Genomic DNA, 21,561 nt, shown 5'->3' on the forward strand with positions numbered 1-21,561 from the left:
ACACACATACACACATACAGTGAAGCAGGAAGTGTGAGGCTGGTGTTGCTTGTGTGGTGCTGCAACAGGCCCGGAAAGCTTGTGGTTTGGGTGCAAATGCTTGTGCCGGTAAAAAGCCCTGTGGTCAGCGCATCTGTTCCTCACCTCCGCCACCAGTCACACACAGCGGAGAGAGAGTAGCATGTAAACTCAGAACACAGTGCTAATGTTACTGACATTATTTCTTGCACTAATGGTAATGTTCTCTCCCTCTCATACACACACACATACATAGCCCCCCCCCCCACACACACACACTGCTCATGTTACTGACATTCATTATTTCAATTTCTACAGACTCTCTTTCTCTCTCTCTCTCACACACACACAAACACATACGCAGAGGTGGAGAGAGAACGAAAAAAGACTTGGGAAAAGACTTGTTGAAAATAAGGTTGAGACAGTATGTGTCCTGGTATGTCAGACCTCGTGTATATCAACTAGTTAGTGGTGCCACACAAAACCTCACTCAGATAAGAGGCCACAGTGACTCATTACTGCCCTCTGTAGGCAGTCAAGTGCAGTAGAGCTTTTCTTCTGATCTCTCTCTCTTTATTTCTGATTTTCTCTCTCTCTCTGTGTGACTCTCTCCATTTATTTGAAATTCAAATATCTTATCAAATGTTTTTATCAATGAAGACACACACAGGACACAATTTCTTGTTACAACAGGCCGAATTAGGAGCCATGTTGCTTAAAAAAAATAGATTGGAACATAAATGTAGATGTCTTCTCTCTCTCTGTGTGTGTGTGTGTGTGTGTGTGTGTGCAAGCCAGTTCCTCGATGCAGATGTTTCTCTCTCGCCAGCTACCGCTGCTGCTCCAGTGTTTAGCACTATAATGTGTAAATGTACAAAGTGTTCTGTTCTAACTCACTTTGTGTGAGTGTGTGTGTGTGTTTCCCAACACACAGGAGCTGTTAGCTCATCTAGATGACTCATGTACTCCAAGGAGTGGGGTGGGTTGATGTAAAGTGATTTTCTTTTTCCCTCTTCAACAATTTCACAAGACAGGTGAGAACTCTGTTTCTATGCTGTTTTATTGGACCAGCACAGCGTACACTCGGAATCAGTTCCACATTGTAAACATCACACTCAACACACAACTTAGTTGAACACCACACACACACACACACACACACACACACCACACACACACACACACACACACACACTTACTTCTCATCTCTCAGGCTTCTCTTCAGCTACTGTTCATATGATTACATCATGCACCTTGTGTGTGTTATCTCTGAAGCACCTGGTCATATATCACTCAATGGCTCAAGTGATTGTGCTACAACTTTAGGAAAGAGGCTTCATGTCTATATCTTAACCATCTTGTGTTATCTTACTCTTTGTCACGCACACACACTTTCTCTCTCTTTCTCTCTCTCTCTCTCTCTCTCTCTCTCTCTCTCTCTCTCTCACACACACACACACACACACACACACACACACACACACACACACACACACAGGAACACAATTGCACATAAACTGATGTGTCACAAGCCAACATATATTACTCCTTAAAGGAGGTATGATTGTAATTAGCAACTACCTGTACGAGTTGCCTATAAAAACATGAGGCAAATTGATGTACACAGTCTCTTTAATGAACTCATCCTGAGATAAATATTTACATGACCACACACACACACACACACACACACGCACACATACACACACAAACAAACATGTTAGTTATAGTAAAATCACACGTATCAAAATACTCAGAGACACACCCACTTACAAATATCTCTCTCTCTCTCTCTCTCTCTCTCTCTCACACACACACACACTCCTTCTCACTCACACAAACGCACACACACACACACACACACACACACACACATATTGCTGTTCCCCTTCTGTATATAAGTGGAAGCAGAGTAGTTCTTGGCATTGGCTGGACCAGACGCTCAGCTCTTGAACCCGAGTGGACATCTGTGCTTCTTCTCTCCCCTGCCTTCTAACAGGTGAGTGTGTGTGTGTGTGTGTGTCTCCATGTTTGGGTGTGCCATAATGCATAGTAGTAGGTAAATGTGTTTGTTTCTTGTACACAGCAAGAGGTGAATATGGATCTCATTTGTAAGGTCTGCATATATGTATAGACATGTAGTGTGCATGTTACAGGGAACCCTACAGACAACCTGTTTTTTTTTTTTTCAACGTACTTGTCATGCTTTTCGTTTCTACACCAGAGAGTTCACTTTCTGTGCGACATGAGTTCTACGTGTGCATTTATGTGAATAACAAAGCTATGTAAACCTACAATACATGGCACGGTTACTTAAGTAATATTGTAGGTTTACATAGCTTTGTTATTCACATAAATGCACACGTATAACTCATGTCACACAGGATGAGTTATATTCAATTACTGTGAGATTTAACAAAGTTTTTTTTATTTTATAATGAATCATGGATAGGCTGTGTCTGTGGGTGTCCCTCTTCATCAAAGCATGTTGCATTGTGTGTAGATGTATGTGTGTGTGTTTTTAGATGGTTGTGTGTATGTGTGTATATATGTTTGTATATGTAGATGTATGTGTTTGTGTGTAGATGTATGTGTGTATGTGTAGATGTGTGTGTGTGTGTGTGTGTGTGTAGATGTATGTGTGTACGTTTAGATGTATGTGTGTGTGTGCAGATGTATGTGTGTGTGTTTAGATGTATGCGCTTATTTGTAGATGTTTGTGTGTGTGTGTGTGTGTGTGTGTGTGTGTGTGTGTGTCTGTGTGTGTGTGTGTATGCAATGCCATACATGATTCTAGGCAGTGTTACTGCAGTCATAAACAAACTCATACTGTCAACCATATGAGATAGGTCGAGAGACAGCTGAGAGTGAAACGACAGGTAGAGACAGAAAAGACAGAGTGGGAGAGAGAAAAGGAGAGAAGGAAAGAGAGAAGGAGAGAAAGAGAGGGTTTTGAAAGACAACCAAGCTCTCATGGTGGAAAGAGTTGAGCTCACTTTACCAAAAATGAATTTGGATGTGGATTTGTTTGTTTGTGCGTGTGTGTGAGTGTGTTTGTGTGTATGTGCACGCATATGTATATTTAAGAGGGTGTGGGGAAAAAAAGCATGAGAGAGAGAGAAAAAGAGAAAAAGAGAGAAAGGAAGAAAGATAGAAATGTGTCGTTTGGGCACACATCTGTATTTGAGCAAATGAGCGTTTCAGTTTATTTGTGAGCATGTATGTCTGTGTGTGTGTGAGCATGTATTTGTGTGTGTGAGCATGTATTTATGAGTGTTTGTATGTGTGTTTGAGCATGTATTTTTGATTGCGTTTGTGTATGTTTCTGTGTGTGTGTGTGTGTGTGTGTGTGTGTGTGTGTGTGTGTGTGTGTGTGTGTGTGTGTGTGTGTATGCATGCAGAGCATTTGTCCAAGTTTTGGTCTAACAGTACCTGCTCTGTGCTTGGGCATGATTCACCTCCCCAAGATGTCCAGAGGATGAGAGCAGAGGGCACCCCCCCCCCCCCCCCCCCCTTATGTAATCTATGGTTCTCAAATAGGTGTTTGTAAGTGGCTCTGGCATCCTCCTCCTGGCAGAGGTATGCTAATGAAAACTACCATTGTGCCTCTGAGCCATAAAAACACACTTACACACACACATGTGACACACGCAGGACGTGTGTGTGTGTGTGTGTGTGTGTGTGTGTGTTTGTGTGTGTGTCTGCACATGTGTTTGTGTGTTTGTGTGTGTGGTATATGTGTGTGTGTGTGTGTGTGTGTGTGTGTGTGTGCGCGTGCGCACATATGCATCTGTGTGTGGGGGGGGGGGGGAGAGGTTTGCCTAGATCTTTTGCCAGGTAATATTCTTTGATCCCTCCAATGTGAACACACTGATCCTCCTGGAGTCTTAACGTCATAGAGTTTTCCCCTTAACTAGCCTCTGGTGGCACAGTGGAAAGTCATGAAACTCCTGTGCTTGCACTTATTGGCTTATTGCTGCCTTTACAAGTTATACAAATAATCCATCCAGCTGCAGACTCCTCTGGTGAACATATGGAAAAAGTTGAAGTAGTTCATGTCGTGCCAACAGGTTAAATGTTTTATTCTGTTTTTCTCTTTCTCTTAAAAACAATAATTTCTTGATGTATTTTTATTGGTTAGTACCTGTTATTTTTAATCCAATGCCATTTGCAGGCTGAGTCAGTGATCCGATCTGAGAGTAATTTACAATGCACTGACAGCCAACTCTCCAAGCTGTGGTCTCTTCTTTGAGACAAACAAACACCAGGTGATGTATGTGTGATGATGTCTGAGAAATTTGGCTCCGTCACAGTACACACAGAAAACAGACAAATGACAAATGTCCCCTGATAGCTGCCAAGAGCTGCTATTTAGTAGTTTACTGCTAAATGTTCAGAAATATATATCAAGGGTTCAGAGAGCTTTCTCAAAGGGAGAAAGAGAGAGTTTTGAAAGACAACCAAGCTCTCATGGTGGAAAGAGTTGAGCTCACTTTACCAAAAATTTGGATGTGGATTTGTTTGTTTGTGCGTGTGTGTGAGTGTGTTTGTGTGTATGTGCACGCATATGTATATTTAAGAGGGTGTGGGGAAAAAAGCATGAGAGAGAGAGAAAAAGAGAAAAATAGAGAAAGGAAGAAAGATAGAAATGTGTCGTTTGGGCACACATCTGTATTTGAGCAAATGAGCGTTTCAGTTTATTTGTGAGCATGTATGTCTGTGTGTGTGTGAGCATGTATTTGTGTGTGTGAGCATGTATTTATGAGTGTTTGTGTGTGTGTTTGAGCATGTATTTTTGATTGCGTTTGTGTATGTTCTGTGTGTTGAGACAAACAAACAAACAAACACCAGGTGATGTATGTGTGATGATGTCTGAGAAATTTGGCTCCGTCACAGTACACAGAAAACAGACAAATGACAAATGTCCCCTGATAGCTGCCAAGAGCTGCTATTTAGTAGTTTACTGCTAAATGTTCAGAAATATATATCAAGGGTTCAGAGAGCTTTCTCAAAGGGTTTACAAAGGGTGCCTATTCGGTGATTCATATTTGTTTTCCTGTTGCTTTTCTGAGTTCAAGCATCATCCATTAGTGCAGTTGTTTACAACACAATGTGAGGTTTTCAGTTTTTTACCCATGATCTGAAAGACCACACTGTCATGGAATAGCAACACCATTGAAACACAAAAGAGCACAGAGGTCCTCATCATTTTTAAAACTGATTATGCTGACTTCATCATTTCCCTCTGCTGCAGCCAGCATCTTCGCCTTTCAGAAATGGGAAGTGTGTGTGTGTGTGTGTGTGTGTGTGTTTAAGTGTGTGTGTGTGTGTCTTAGTGTGTGTGTGTGTGTGTGTATATCCCTCTGCTGCAGCTAGCATCTTTGCCTTTCAGAAATGGAAAGTGTGTGTTTGTGAGAGTGTGTGTGTTTGTGAGAGTGTGTGTGTGTGTGGTGCCTCAGGTGCCTCGGGATACCCACTCCGCAGCAGAAATGCAGTTGGAAATGAAATAAGGAGCCACCGAATGAAAAACTCAATCGCGCAGTAAACCATCAGTCCCACATGGCTTCTGTTAGTGTTCACAAGCCTTTGCAGCAAGCTCGCGCATTGCCAATTGTAGTGCACTACAAATCTGTACCAGATGATGAACATATGTGTGTGTATGAGTGTGTATTTGTGTATATAAGTGTGTATATATACATGTGTGTGTGTTTATTTGTGTATATAAGTGTGTGTGTATATACATGTGTGTGTGTGTGTGTGTGTGTATGTGTGTGTATTATGTATATATATGTGTGTGTGTGTGTGTGTCTACATGCTTCTATGTGTGTGAGTAAGTGGGAAGACACTAATCTCTTTCTGATTTGCTTTTAGCCCCTGTATTGTAATACTCACAGACATCAATCATCTCTGTTAGCAGTGTTTTTGGACCTGTGTGTTTCCATCCCACTGCAGTCAGCATGTCAGAGCCCCAGACGCCAGCAGAGAGACGCCAGCGCCTGCAGGTGAGCTCCCGCGGCCGCAGCATTGCGCCCACCTCCAACGCCGAGAGCGAGGACGTGCCCGAGTTTGAGTCCTTCATGGGACCACTGACCCCCCGCGGAACTGGATTCCTGTCTGGTGAGGAGAGATGCAGTGTGTGTGTGTGTGTGTGTCTTTGTGTGTGTATCACAAGCCAATTGTCTAGAGTGTTTGTTTGTGTGTGTGTGTGTGTGTGTGTGTGTGTGTGTGTGTGTGTGTGTGTCTCCACAGAGTTCCTGGACATCTGGGACCTGGACCTCCTGAAGGACGTCCGTGACATAAACAAGCAGCAGCACAACACGGCCATCTATTCCAACGACAACCTGATTGTGCGCCGTGGACAGGAGTTCCAGATCAAGATCACCTTCAACCGCGCCTACCGCCCTGCCGATGACCAGTTCGCCGTTGAGTTTGTACTTGGTGAGAAACCTAACCCCCTACTCCAGCCAAACACAGTGGGACAAGTGGTCGGGTCGCCATAGAAACAGTCAAGCCATGACCATTTTGATTGCCTTTTCCCAACATGCATATATCATACATATAAAGTATGGATTTCTGTGGGAATCCAGCCAAGGGCTCACAATGTAGCCACAGGCAGTGTCCACACCATCAGCCAACCAGCCGTGCATTCTCACCATGCGGACATTCCCGCCCCAAAGCCTTGCTTCAAGGCCTCATCAAGCTAGTTCAACAGGTAACCAAGAAGCAAGCTGGTGCCCCCTTGTGGATGGGGTGTGTTTGTGAAAATGTACTTTCTAGAATACAGTGCAACACAATTTTAGACAACGCACTCGAACACTCGGTACTGCTCAAACTCATCCATTTCCTCTATGTCGACGACTAGATTTTTCATAATATGTTTGTGTGTGTTCCAAGTGTGACATTTTAATTTTTTAATTTAGACCATATCTAGCCTGTCAGCTTCAATGTATCTTCAGAAATAGGGCTTGATAAAAAGGAACTTCTCTGTTCCTTGGAAGAAAAGAAAAAAAACGAAGAAAAAACTAATTGTTTTGCGCCAAAGCTTAGTGCCTAGCTCAATGGGGAACAATGCTCTGGAATTGGTTAAATCAGGTAGTGTGTGCTTTTTTTTTCAAGTTTCAGTCAAGTTTGTGTCTGCGTGTTGTTCAGAAGAAGCAGAGCATCCACACTTCCCCATTCTCTGGGATCCCTCCACTAGTATTTTAAACGCATGTTGCATCCTTGCTGCCTGAACTCTTGCCCTCAGAAATACCAGTGTGTCCTAAACGTTGCCCTCTTGCCAAGCATGAAATGTGCCTCCTCATCGCTTTCTCCCTCCATGACTTCCCTCCCAGTGACTTCCTGACTTCCTCCTTCTTGGAGTCTTGAAATGCTTGTCAATCGAAACATGCTTGTTTTGTAACACAAAGGCACGAGACTAGTGATTTTCCTGACATTGTGATGCAGATGCCTTTGGGCATGACGAGCACTAAAGGTCAGCCTCTGGTACAAGGTGCTGTCAGCAGATCAGAGAAGAACGCTGGTAGGTCTATGGCCTCCATCAGCTGCTGAATGCTTTTAAAACAAATTTTTAACATTATTATCCGAAGGTTGTATTTCTTATGGCCCACCATTCACTTCAATTACAAATAGGCACTTACAAATGGCGTTATAAACCCAAAAGACCCATAATATGTTAACAACATTATTGGAGAGCACAAAAATGTATGAGTCTTAGTGCAGTCTTAAGATGACAAGAATAAAGTATACCTTAACTGTTGAGTCTTAATGCAGTCTTAAGATGAAAAGAATAATTTGTACCTTACCTGTTGAGTCTTAGTACAGTCTTAAGATGAAAAGAATAATTTATACCTTACCTGTTGTATACACACGAGCATTAGTCGTATTCTTTTGTGTAAATCCTAGAATTGTAAGTGTCTTCCATTCCACCAGGGAGCAGTCCGCAGTCCAGCAAGGGCACATACATACCTGTGTTCCCCAGCGAGGAGCGGAACACCTCATGGAAGGGCCGTGTGGTGGATACTGCTGACAACATCCTCACCATGGGCATCACCCCCACAGCAGACAGCATTGTGGGAAAGTATCGTCTGTATGTTGCAGTACTGACGCCCTTTGGCATCCGGAGGACCAGGAGGGACCCAAACCTCGATATCTATGTGCTGTTCAATCCCTGGGCAAAAGGTTGGCCCCTATGTGTGATTTTTACACCTGGTTGTTGATGCAGTGTGCACTTTTGTCCAGCCACAAAGTCCCACGTGTAATGGGTTGAGATCCTCATTTGGATTATTAAATTACATCCTTATATTAAAAAACGTAAATTAAAATCTATCCCAACCTTATATTAAACATGTATTTGTTTATTAGTAATGAATGCAGTTTAATTGTGTGTGTGTGTGTCCCTCACAGAGGACTCTGTGTTTCTGGAGGACGAAGCAGAACGAGAGGAGTGTGTGATGAACGACGTGGGTATCATTTACCACGGGGCCTATGATGACATATCTGAAAGAAACTGGAGCTTTGGCCAGGTACCAATTCACCAACCTCCTTTTGGACTCACAGCCATTGCATGTCTCTTCTTTGTCAGCTCTATATCAAACTCTGTCAGCTCCATATCACACTCTGTCAGCTCCAAAATACACTCTGTCAGCTCTATATCACACACTCTGTCAGCTCTATATCACACTCTGTCAGCTCTATATCACACTCTTTCAGCTCTATATCAAACTCTGTTTTGCCCCACTCAGAAAATCTGTTACAAATTTCACCTTTTGGCAGTTTGTATTTTGCAAAAGTTTTCTGGGCCCTGATGTTGTCCAAATGCTGTGGAAGGTTACAGTCAATGGTCACTCTTTTTCTAGCAACCAGGGAATCTGGTTTATTTTATAGTGATGATTTTTAAGGGATAATGTATAGTCCAGTGGTCATTATCGTAAAATAAATAAGTAATTGTATTCTTTATAACCCCACCCCATGAGAAACATCTGTGCCAAGTAATCAGGACAGCTTGATCATCTTAACATTTGCTCACCGCTGGATCCACTAATCAACAACTTCCCCCTTGAACAAACATTATGGGAGTTCCCGTATCAGGCTATTGGTTGACTACCCATTCTTCTGCTCAGGATACATAAACTTAGACGGTTTCATTGTCTAATCAGAGATATGGGTGAATCCCCTTGGTGCGCAACATTATAAAGAATAAACCTTGTTCCCGATTAAAAAAACATCCTCTTGACTGAGTCTCCATGGATCTGTGGTATTAGAAAATTACCCTTAGCGACAACTAATGGGAGTTGGCTTTTTGTCAGGGTGTTTCTTAACCAAAGCCAATATATGTACTTTTTTGAGGCCTGGATTTGTTTATTAATACATTGCATACTGTAATCAAAACATTACATTGTTTAAAAACTTTTAGAGAATGAAATCATTGACCTTCAGAATCTCTACAATTCAGATTCTCCAACTGTACGAGAAACACATCAGTAGAAACATTCTGTTGCCCCTTTTAGTAGGTTGAGAGATTCTGTTGCCCCTCTCATGTCCTACCCTGGTGTGTTCTGTGCCCCTGCAGTTTGAGTTTGGCATCCTGGATGCCTGCCTGTTCATCATGGATAAAGGGGCGCTGCCAATCACCAACCGCGGAGACCCAGTCAAGATCGCCAGGAAGGCATCTGCCATGGTGAGAGCGGGGCTGTGTAGGGGTCTGGCAGGGCTCCCAAAGGAAAAGCAACGAACACCTTTACATTTGAGTACTAAGCCCTTGCTCTAGCAATGGGTTGTTTTTAGCACCTCACCTCACCTCACCCATATCTTGCCACTCAACAGCTCTTCTGTGTTTTGCTCCTCAGCTGAACTGCCGGGATGATGACGGGGTGCTGGTGGGCAACTGGAGTGGGGACTACATGTATGGCGTGGCCCCCACCTCCTGGACTGGTAGCGTGGAAATCTTCCTCAACTACGCAAACGGGGGGTTGCCCGTCTGCTATGCCCAGTGCTGGGTGTACGCTGCCATCTTCAACACCTGTAAGAGACCCTCAGCAATGGAGGCATGGACAGTTGGAGAAATGGGAGGATTTAATGTTTGTTTCAAGGAATTGATGTTTGACAAAGATCTGTGGAGATGAGCTGATTCCAGTGTTCCTGATCATAATATGTACTGTAAACTTAAAAACGTCCTTCTCCACTGTACTTCTTTCTCCACTCTCGTCCCTTCTCTGTTCTCTGTGTTCAATGATCTCTTAGAAATATGATTTCCTACACCATCTAGCCATCTTGATTGTGTCATCTCTTTCAGTTTACTGATCAATTGCTTTGTCCCGTTTTATCTGATCATGATCATGCCTTGTCTGGTGCTGATCATGTCTTGTCTCGTCTGGAGCATGTCTCATCTGTCATGATCATGTCTTATCTAGTCTGATCATGTCTTATCTAGTGTGATCATAACTTATCTAGTGTGATCATGTCTTGTCTAGTTGTGATCATGTCTTGTCTAGTTGTGATCATGTCTTGTCTGGTTGTGATCATGTCTTGTCTGGTCTAGTTGTGATCATGTCTTGTCTAGTTGTGATCATGTCTTGTCTGGTCCTGTCGTGATCATGTCTTGTCTTGCTTCAGTCCTGCGCTGCCTGGGGATTCCTGCCAGGGTGGTGACCAACTACTTCTCTGCCCATGACAACGATGGCAACCTGAAGATGGACATCATCCTGGATGAGAATGGAAAGGTGGACAGGGAGCGCACCAAAGACTCCATCTGGTAATGCCTGACCGCGCATGACCTCTCATTTGACCTTATGATATCTCCACAGTCCCCCAGCACTGAACTTTACACTAGATATATGCTGATGATATTAGCTTGACTATAGGCCTCTATCATCTAAAGCCCAGACCAGCTTACTCTGTGTTTAGAGGAAGTTGTTTTACAGTGTGTGTGTGTGTGTGTGTGTGTGTGTGTGTGTGTGTGTGTTTGTGCGTGCGTGTGCCTGTGTTATCAGGAACTACCACTGCTGGAATGAATGCTTCATGTCCCGGCCTGACCTCCCTGATGGCTTTGGGGGCTGGCAGGTGGTGGATGCCACACCTCAGGAGACTAGTGATGGTAACACACACACACACACACACACACACACACACACACACACACACACACACACACACACACTCAGACACGCATATATAAACACAAACAAACAAATACACAGAACCCCCCCCAGACACACACATGAACATACAGATGTCATTTTTTTCTTATACAGTCAAACTTCATGGATGGTTGTTGCGTCTGTCTATGTGTGTATTTGTTTGTATATGAACTACAGGCATGTACAGGTGTGGTCCTGCGTCAGTGCATGCCATAAAACATGGCTTGATCTGCTACCCATTTGACTCCTCATTCGTGTTTGCAGAGGTAAGAACACATCTATATCACATCAGTTTCAAACATCAGTTTAAAATTCTTAGAGTTAATTAGAGTTAAAATTTTCCAAATTAGCCCACATCTCACAAGTCGTTTTCAAGACACATGGGTTAGTCTTAGCTGTAGGTATTCCCATTGTGTACCAACATTACTATGAACTTGGTCAACATTCCAGTGTGCCTAAAACACTGAGGTGCTAAACCACTACTAGTGATTGTACTCAGAATAAGCTGTGTCCCTCAGGTGAACAGTGATGTGGTGTTCTACCAGCGGAACCGTGATGGATCCTTGGTGCCGGTGCGAAAGAACACGAAGCACGTAGGCCGTCTGGTTCTGACTAAGGCTCTCGGCAGTAATGGGCGACGTGAAATCACTGACGCTTACAAGTTCCCAGAGGGTAAGACCACGAATGGGATTGTCAGAAACTGATGCCTGTTGCCTACATCTAAATTGTGTACTAAATGATTATAAGACACTGTTGTTCAGTATGTATTGTGTCATGAAGATTGCCCTCCAGTGTACAATACTAGTATTACATCCAGATGATTACTTGCAGAATGACTTGGTCTTGCTTGTTGCATGGCTCCAATTGCATCTCCACCCTATGTTTTTGTTTGTTTATTCCACATTGATCTCACCATCATATTGAACATGTGATGTTGCAGGCAAAGTTGGCGCCACATTTACTCCTCAATGCCTCATTTAGTCTTTTATGTCCTCTGGTGTACATTGCTGGTACTGCACTGTACTGCTGCTTTGCCCTCTGTAAGTGCACCTACCTCTGGTCTCCTGCAGGCAGCGCTGAAGAGCGAACAGTGCTGGAGAAGGCAGAGCAGTACGGTTGCCAGCGGCAACGTGTGGAGCCTCCACCGGCAGACATGGAGCTGATTTTACCCGCCCTGGAGGTGAGAGTTGGGGACGACTTTGAGCTGACTTTGGAGCTAAAGAACCACAGTGAACAGCACCGCACGCTTGATGTCTATGTCAGCGGTTCCGTGGTGTTCTACACAGGAGTGCCAAGTGCTGAGGTCATCTTCAAGAACCCCACCCTCAGTGTGGAACCACAGAGTGGTGAGACACGTGTGTGTGTGTCTGTGTGTGAATGAATATGTGTGTGAATTAATAGAATGGAGGGAGGGTACATATTTGTGTTTGTTGGTTTATGGGTGTTTGTGCACATGAGGGAGTCAGGGTGTTTGCATATTTATGTGTGTTTAAATTGTGTTGCAGTGGAGAAGGAGGTGTGTGTGTTAAGCTCTGCCTGGTGTGTGCTGCAGTGGAGAAGGAGGTGTGTGTTTGTGTGTGTGTGTGTGTTAAGCTCTGTCTGGTGTGTTATACAGTGACGAGGAAGGTGATTGAGGTCCATGCTAATGACTACATGATGAAGCTGGTGGAACAGGCCAACCTGCACTTCATCGTCACTGGAAAGGCCAAGGAGACAGGCCAGATCGTCACGGCGATGCTCACCGTTGCCATGCGCAAACCCAAACTCATAGTGAAGGTGTGTGATCCTGCTCTCCCTCTGCTCTCTCTCGCACTCATTCCACATCGTTTAAATGTCAGCTCCCTCTCTCCCCTTCCATTCTCCCATTCTTGTCTTTTCATTCCACTTTAGCTTAATGTATGGTTCTCTTCCTCACCCCTTGCCTCTGAGTGCATTTCTCACCCTGTCTCTCTCTGTCTGTCTCTGTCTCTCTGTAGGTCTCAGGCAGCCCCAGAGTGAGGGAGGAGATGTTTGTGACTGTAGAGTTTACCAACGACTTTAAGTTTGACCTGAAGGATGTAGATGTGCGTGTGGAGGGGCCTGGAGTGATGACGCCTCACCGCAAGATCCACAGGTGGGACAAACACACACACACACACACACACACACACACACACACACACACACACACATACTCCGCACTCCTCACACAAGAAAATTACCACATAGGCCTACTGCTTTCCTATATACATGTACGATTACAGTAAGACACTGAACCATAGACACACATTCAGTACCTAAGAGAAACGCATTTTGAGGCAGATATAAAGTTATAAAAGTGTGTGTTTGGATGTTTGGCAGACTGATTGCAGCTGGCACCACCATGTCATGGACCCAGAGCTTCTCACCATGGAGGGTAGGACCAAGCAAGCTGGTGGCCAGCCTGGACTGTGCTGCTCTCAGACAGGTACATGGGTACACTGGCAGAGAAATACACTCTCTCTCTCTCTCAAACACACACAAACACGCACACTCATAGAAACACTCCACATGAACATACTCCTACACACAAAAATAGACACACACACAGACAAATACACACAAACTTAACAATCTTAACGATTAATTGTCATATCAGATATGTACACAACAGAACATGCTTTTTAAAATTCTGTTAACCATCATTCTGTTCTTTTTACAGGTGTCTGGGGATGCTGATGTCACCATTCAGAGTTAAAGATAAAGAGAGGGAGGGGAAGAGGCTTAAGCGCCTGTCTACCATATATAGACAACAGGAAAGTGTTTTGAATTTATAGATCATTTAGCCTTACTTTGTATGTGCTCTACTAAATCCCAAATCATATATATGCCATAGAGCCAAAGTATAATCATTAAGGCCAACAGGTAGGAGTAAGGGCATGTGGCCTGACTGAAGGCCTGTTCACACGACAATGGTGAAAACAGAGTTTTTGCGAAAACTGATACGTTTTGTTGCGTTCAGGGCTTGAAAACACATACTTTTAAAAACGGGGACCAGAGTGGAGACGTTTGAAAAACATCGTCTTGTGGACAGGCAAAGACTGAGCTTTTTGAGAATGATGACGACACACTTTATCCAATCATGTTTCATTCTCTGTGGAGCTTCAGTTTGAGCTTGACCCTCCAAAGCCTCCACCACGTTCTCAGTGGCCATCTGAACACAAGATCTATTTTTGATTGTCAGACATATCATGATTATCAGCCAATGTGTTCGATTTATACGAGAATATACTGTAATATATGGGAAACATTAGTGGCCAAAGCCTTTTCTGGGTTTGTTTGATATAAAGTGAAGCTAAATGCTAGCAACCTTCAGCCGAGTATGTTTACTTCACTGGGGAAATTCTGTTCACCCAAACCACGTTTTGCTGATTTATAGGATTTATCTCCTCTTAAAGTGCCATTGATTTGATCATAATGTTGTTTACCTGTAGGCTATAACTTGCAGCGGAGGTTATTCAGACAATACTCGTTTTTGCATTCCCGTGTGGACGTGGATTAGTTCTCAAAGGTTTTTGAAAAAGACAAGGAAAATGTTGCTTTCAAAACACTGTTGTCGTGTGGACAGGGTCTGAAACTCATTCTTTATAAAACTTTGCTTTTTGCTTACACTCTCCTTGACTGAGTTCACACCTCTCATTCATTCAATAAAACCAAAGTTTATAAATCAGATTTGGCAAGCATTCATTTATGTGTTTAAGGGTTTTCCCATCCACTGTAATTGTGCACACCCTCCTCAACATAATGCAGATCTTCTACATGTGACAGAGAAAACCCCTCTCTGTGAATCATGATGATGGAATTTGTGTAAAATGATCATGGCAAGAATGGCACTCCAAGCCTTACATGCAGAGCACAATGGATCTGAGACAGTGTCTTGTGAAGTACTCTGGCACCTTGTCATAGTACTGCTCATATCTTGATGATTGTTTGTCACTGTGTGCTGTACATCACATGAACACTAATGACAGTAAGCCCAGAATGATGTTTATACCAAGGTAATAAGGAGACAGGATAACAGTACACGGCTTTGTCTGGGAAGGACTAGCCAACACCCACCACCACATCCACTCTTTTTAAATATATATATTTAATATACGTAGGCCGTATGGTTCTGACTAAGGCTCTCAGCAATAATGGACGCCGTGCCTGAGGGTAAGACCACTACGACCTCAAAGCCTGTCAGGGCTACTTTGGGATTGTCAGATAAAGACTGATGTCTGTTGCCTACACCTATATTGTTTACTAAAATGTTACCTACTAAGACACCTTCATAAGTGACAGAAAAGACAGTATTCTTCATTATGTATAATATCGAGAAGAGTGCCTTCCAGTGTACAATACTAGTATTACATCCAGATGATTACTTGCCAGCGGCAACGTGTAGTGCCTCCACCAGTCGACACAGATCTGATTCTACCCGTCCTGGAGGTGAGAGTCGGGGGTGACTTTGAGCTGACATTGGAGCTGTTCCCAGCACTGAGGTCATGTTCAGAAAATTAACAGAAAAGAAGGAGAGTGCATATTTCTGTTTGTTGGTTTATGGTGTTTGTGTGCACAGGAGGGAGTCAGGGTGTGTCTTTGCAATATGTGTGTGTGTAGAAGTTGTGTTGTGAGTGTTAAACTCTCATCTAGTGTGTTGCAGTAGAGAGGTGTGTGTGTGTGTGTGTGTGTGTGTGTGTGTGTGTGTGTGTGTTAAGCTCTGTCTGGTGTGTTAAACAGTGGTGAGGGAGGTGATTGAGGTTCATGCTAATGACTACATGATGAAGCTGGTGGAACAGGACAACCTGCACTTTATCGTCACCAGGAAGGCCAGGAAGACGGGTAGATTGTCATGATGATGCCCCCTGTTGCCATGTGCAAACCCAAACTCATAGTGAAGGTGTGTGAAACTGCTCTCCCTCTGCTCACCTCTCACTCATTCATCATCATTTAAATTTCTTTTAACTGCTTTCTCCATTTCTTGCTGTCATCTCTCTCTCTCCCCTTCCATTCTCATCACATGAACACTAATGACAGTTAGCCCAGAATGATGTTTATACCCAGGTAATAAGGAAACAGGATAACAGTACACTGCTTTTCCCGAGAAGGACCAGCCAACCCCCACCACCACATCCACTCTTCCTATCCTGTGGCCATTCTCCTAAGAATGCCTTTGAATGATGGATAAATAAAAAACCCTGTTGCCCATTCATTTGCAAAGAGATGTGGCCATGGATGGTTCTGCTTTTGCTTGGGTTGCAGTTGACACCAGGCACGAGCTGTGCAGGTGGTACTACAGCCATTGGTCATGTATTGGGCAGTAGCCATGCAGTTCAGCAAAGCTCATCTTTTTTTTGTCATGGTGTAGCAACCGATGCCAGGAGACATGCTGTTAACATGATTCCCCTGGTAAAATACAACTAGTACCAACCAGTGACCAGTCTGAACTATTGTGATCTGCAGGTAAACAGTATGGGTGTAGAACAGAAGCGGTACATATTGGAAAACTGATCAGAGTGATAGATACAGCTGGTATTGGTATCGGTTCAAAAACAGTTCTGATGCAAATTCACTAAGACAAAGACAACTGAATGTGTGTGGCTGGGCCGTTCACTATTACCATTAAGAACCATGTTCACCTGCTTCTTTGCGGAATATGAGGCACATGAACTGGTCGCATACTCCATTAACACCTATTATAAATATCTTCATAAAACCAGTTATGCCATCTTGCAAATTCCAACATCATAAAATTCATCTATAATTTTAAGAATCAAATTTTGGCAGCCTGAATTTGTGGAGTTGAAAAGTAATGGGTTGAATATTACCTGTCGAATAATGAAGATGGCATTTTAACAACCAAATATTTTACCTGTATTTTAGGGAGGTGAATATTTGTGTGCTGGAATTTAGTTTTCAATCGAAATATTCAACCCCAATGAATTGCGGTGCCGAAAAATGGAAGCATTCTTATTGCTGGGTTTTTTTCAGTCTGTGTCAAATCGAAAAAAATTCAAGCATTATAAATGCTGTGGGATTGTTTTCAATGTGTGTAAAATTGCAATGCAGAAAAATTCAAGCATTGGGATGTTCTTATTCAGTTCATGTAATTCAATGTGCCATGTTGCATTTAGGACATTTTGTTACCACAATGGAAAAGATCAGGGGCTAACTCAGGGGCTTGTATTTCATGTTTTTTTTCTAGGCTGGGGAGGTATATCTACCTACATTTTAAGATTACAAGCATGCCAAAAGAGAAAACTATGTTTTTTGTTATCCTTATATAGCCTATATGTATGCGTTTTGTTATCCCTATAGAGCCTATATGTATGCGTTTTGTTATCCCTCTATAGCCTATATGTATGTGTTTTGTTATCCCTATAGAGCCTATATGTATGTGTTTTGTTATCCCTATAGAGCCTATATGTACTGTATGTGTTTTGTTATCCCTATAGAGCCTATATGTATGTGTTTTGTTATCCCTATAGAGCCTATATGTATGCGTTTTGTTATCCCTCTATAGCCTATATGTATGTGTTTTGTTATCCCTCTATAGAGCCTATATGTACAGTGGGGAAAATAAGTATTTGAACCCCTGCCGATCTCGCAAGATTGGCCACTTGCAAAGAAATGTGTGATCTTCAATTGTAATGGTAGGTGTATTTTAACAGTGAGAAATAGAATAACCCCAGAACTACACACGGGGAGCTTGTGAATGATCTCAAGGCAGCTGGGACCACAGTCACCAAGAAAACCATTGGCAACACACTACGCCGTAATGGTTTGAAGTACTGCAGCACTCGCAAGGTCCCCTGCTCAAGGAAGCACATGTACAGGGCCGTCTGAAGTTTGCCAATGAACACTTAAATGATTCTAAGGAGGATTGGGAGACAGGATGTGGTCAGATGAGACCAAAATCAAGCTCTTTGGCATCAACTTGACTTGCCGCGTTTGGAGGGGGAAGAATGCTGAATATGACACCATCCCCACCGTCAAGCATGGAGGTGGAAACATTATGCTTTGGGGCTGTTTCTCTGCCAAGGGTACAGGACGACTCCACTGCATCGAGGGGACTATGGATGGGGCCATGTAACGTGGAATATTGGGCTTGAACCTCATTCCCTCATTCCCTCCCATTGAAAACGCAACCTTAAGGATTTGGAGAGGATCTGCAAAGAGGAGTGGACCAAAATCCCTCCTGAGATGTGTGTAAACCTGGTGACCAACTACAAGAAAAGTCTGACGTCTGTGCTTGCCAACAAGGGTTATTCCACCAAGTACTAAGTCTAAGTCATGCAGAAAATACTTATTTTCTGCATCAAATGCAAATTAAGTCATAAATGTTATAAAATGCAGTTTTCTAGATTTTTTTGTTGATATTCTGTTTCTCACTGTTAAAATACACCTACTATTACAATTATAGATCACACATTTCTTTGCAAGTGGTCAAACTTGCGAAATCGGCAGGGGTTCAAATACTTATTTTCCCCAATGTATGTGTTTTGTTCCCCAAGTTGGCTTTGGTAATACTCTTTCCAAGGGTCACGTCAATAAAGCAAGTCTATTTGAATTTAATATAACTGAGAGAGAGAGAGAGATCTTCATTTCTGTAGACAGGCAATGACAACTATGAGTAGTCTACACTGATTTGTGTAGTTGAAGTGCAAATTTCTGCATGTCTTTTCTTACATTGCAAAGTTAATGCATTGATGACATGAGAACACGTTGCAGCTTAGACAACATTATTGCCACTACAGAGCATGTCACATATGAATGTTGCCAGAAATGAAAATACCCCTTGACTGTATATAGAAATACTAATTACATTACACACATTTTGCTATTAGAAAAAAAAAAAACATTGAAACACATTCAGTGAACTTATTAATGTAGTCAGTGAAAGACATATTTCTTAGGCTTCAAAGATTATGAATTTATTTTTAAAAAGCTGACGGGTACAATTGAAGCATTTTCTGCAACAGATAGTAGCAACAGATAGTTCAGTTAAATCAGTGTCACATGAGGGCAGACATTTCAAATGAAGGGCAATAATCTTGGCTCTGCACTCATTTGAATGTGATGAGATAGTCAGGGTAGGCCTGGCTGTCATGGAACACCACAAACATACTGGGGTTCTGCTGGTCGTCCACCAGGCTGTCAAAGCGGATGTTAGGCTGTTGAGGAGAGAAAGGTGGGGGAACCTTCATGTCACGCTGACCCAATGTGTACGACCCCGTCAGAACACGAGCCACAAACATGAGCTGAGTGCCGTCTGCTTCAGGACAGGAGTACGTTGGGTTGGCTGAGTAGCTGGCTTTCACAGCAAAGTAGGTTCCCAGGCCATAGACAGTGGCTGAAGGAGGAAGTTGGATGGACAAAGGATTAAGGTAAGAGAAAAGATATGATAAAATGGATGGAAACAAAGTATATAACATATTAAAAAGATCTACAAGGCCATCTTGCCATTGATTAGAATTAGTATTTTTGTAAAACAACCCAACTTCCTTCCTTCACGTGGATCTGACACTTAAGAATCATTAAATTAGAGTGTTGTTTTCAAGGCAAGGATCATTTGGCGGATTGTCACTGATTGGCCCTTTCCATGCATTGTACCTCACTTGTAAGATGCTTTGCTAACGGAGTAGACACAGAGCAAAGAGCTCAAAGCACTCGTACCGTTCTGGCCTGCAAAGCTGCGATTGAAGTTGGTCTTCATGATGGATTGGCAGGCCTGGGCTGTGGTGCCGTGGTAGAGCATCTTCTCCCTGGCCCCGACCAGCGGCCCGTTCTTATCCTCCAGCTGCTGCCGCTGGACCGCATACGCCTGACGCAAGCGCACGTTCTGCACTCGCTCAATCTGAGGAGGCAAATACCTATGTGAATGAAACACATATGCAAAAGTACACATACACACCACATGTGCAAAACACAGGTAGTAGGCCTATATGTTTATATATATGAAGCAAATCTAGCCATTTCACAATGAATATTTTTGTATTCTGAATAATCTCACTCAGTCATGAAGCTGGGTAACCATGAACAACATAAACAATGATAAAACATGTATGAACAATATAATATATAACTCAACATGATATGAAGGCAATACTTTTGCTATTGCTTTACATATCTGTAGACCTACTTGTTAATCAACAAAAAGCAATCAGTGTCCATCTACTTATGAACAGAAGCATGCCATGGTGCACAACAATAAGACAGTCTCTATTCTTAAACGCCCCTTAACTGACTCCTTTTTGGGGTAGCAGACCTTGAGTACAGTTTTGTTTGCGCTCTTCTTGAAGTCCCGCTTCACGCCGTCATACTCAGCAGAGGATATTTCCAATGGGATCACCTGCAGGGTCTTACTTGCGTCAAGGCAGTCCCAGTAAAGAGGGACTCTAAAATCTAGAACAATAATAGTTTATACTATTAAAGTTGTCATAATGTCAGTGTGCATATCATTAAAAGCCATTACACTTCTTACACAGAATAAGTAGTTATTAACATTTGATTTGTACTTCCATTGATGTATTGTTAGTGAGCTAACTTCACTAGTGTTACTAAGCAACAGGATCCCTCTGCTTACCGGGGAGATTCTCCAGCCTCTTAAGGAGTGTTACGCGACCTGATCCCACAGCAGTTGCTTGCATCTGCATGAGATTTACATTCCACTGGCAGCCATGAGCATCTCTCACCCCTCCACTTATTTTATCTGTCTCCAGCTTCTGATTGGCCTCTTTGGGGAACCTCTCCCAATCTCCCCGCTGCCCCATAATGCACCACACCACATGGGCGAACAGCTCCCTCTGCTCCTTCTCAGATACCTGCCGGCGCAGTGACCCCTGCATGACATGCATCACCTCCTTTACCCCATCAGTAAGCCCCTTCACCACCACCCCTGACCCTCCACCAGGCCCTGTTGCCTCCAGCTGCACCCCAAGACTGCCCATCCTGCTTGCCAACTCCTGCATCTCTGCGTAGGAGAGCCCAACCAGTTCCTCTGGGGCCAGGGTGTGCTGGCAGCAACGTGAGGTGTAGAACCGTTGCAGTCTAGCACAGGCACTGGATAGATCCTCCTCTGATGAGCCCAAGAGTGTGAAGGCAGCTGAGGGATTGTCATTGGAGGATGGCTGCAGCAGGAAGCTCAGGTCTGAGCTAAGGGGCTGAATTTGACTCTGCTGAACTGGAGCTCTTAGTGCCCTTAAAGGACCAGGGACTGGGGAAGCACACAAAGACAAATGTGTTTGCTGCTTGTACTACATTTTTCATCACCAACATGAACATTTACTTGTGAAATAGCCTAAGATGCATTATCATATATTGGAAACGTGTAATGTTGTCACACACACATTTTCAAACTATAGTGTAGTGTAAAATGGATTCAAGTTAGTTCAAATTATTAAAA

General features: G+C 43.2%; 2 protein-coding genes across 4 annotated transcripts; one reads left to right on the forward strand and one right to left on the reverse strand.

The window, feature by feature from the left end:
• The first annotated feature begins 1,933 nt into the window (after positions 1-1,933).
• On the forward strand, positions 1,934-14,862 carry f13a1b (coagulation factor XIII, A1 polypeptide b). 3 transcript variants are annotated; one of them, XM_031584834.1, is made up of 16 exons: positions 1,934-2,017; positions 5,971-6,135; positions 6,268-6,456; positions 7,951-8,199; positions 8,425-8,543; positions 9,590-9,697; positions 9,867-10,041; positions 10,633-10,771; positions 11,010-11,113; positions 11,334-11,422; positions 11,675-11,828; positions 12,227-12,502; positions 12,772-12,932; positions 13,133-13,269; positions 13,497-13,602; positions 13,837-14,862. In XM_031584834.1, the coding sequence occupies exons 2-16, from the start codon at positions 5,976-5,978 to the stop codon at positions 13,870-13,872; spliced, it is 2,202 nt and encodes a 733-aa protein (XP_031440694.1). In that variant the 5' UTR covers positions 1,934-2,017; positions 5,971-5,975; the 3' UTR covers positions 13,873-14,862. The 3 variants fall into 3 exon arrangements, with proteins under 3 accessions (XP_031440694.1, XP_031440695.1, XP_031440696.1); XM_031584835.1 differs by having other exon boundaries at positions 1,949-2,017; positions 5,936-6,135; XM_031584836.1 differs by having other exon boundaries at positions 1,952-2,017; positions 5,933-6,135.
• A 4,206-nt stretch (positions 14,863-19,068) lies between these two features.
• LOC122133733 (protein mono-ADP-ribosyltransferase PARP15) lies at positions 19,069-21,460 on the reverse strand. The gene is made up of 4 exons (XM_042710445.1): positions 20,743-21,460; positions 20,425-20,561; positions 19,833-20,013; positions 19,069-19,509 (listed from the first exon to the last, which is right to left on the reverse strand). The coding sequence occupies exons 1-4, from the start codon at positions 21,125-21,127 to the stop codon at positions 19,223-19,225; spliced, it is 990 nt and encodes a 329-aa protein (XP_042566379.1). The 5' UTR covers positions 21,128-21,460; the 3' UTR covers positions 19,069-19,222.
• Positions 21,461-21,561: the final 101 nt, after the last annotated feature.

Source organism: Clupea harengus, chromosome 18 (assembly GCF_900700415.2).
Source record: "Clupea harengus chromosome 18, Ch_v2.0.2, whole genome shotgun sequence".
Classification (NCBI taxonomy): domain Eukaryota; kingdom Metazoa; phylum Chordata; class Actinopteri; order Clupeiformes; family Clupeidae; genus Clupea; species Clupea harengus.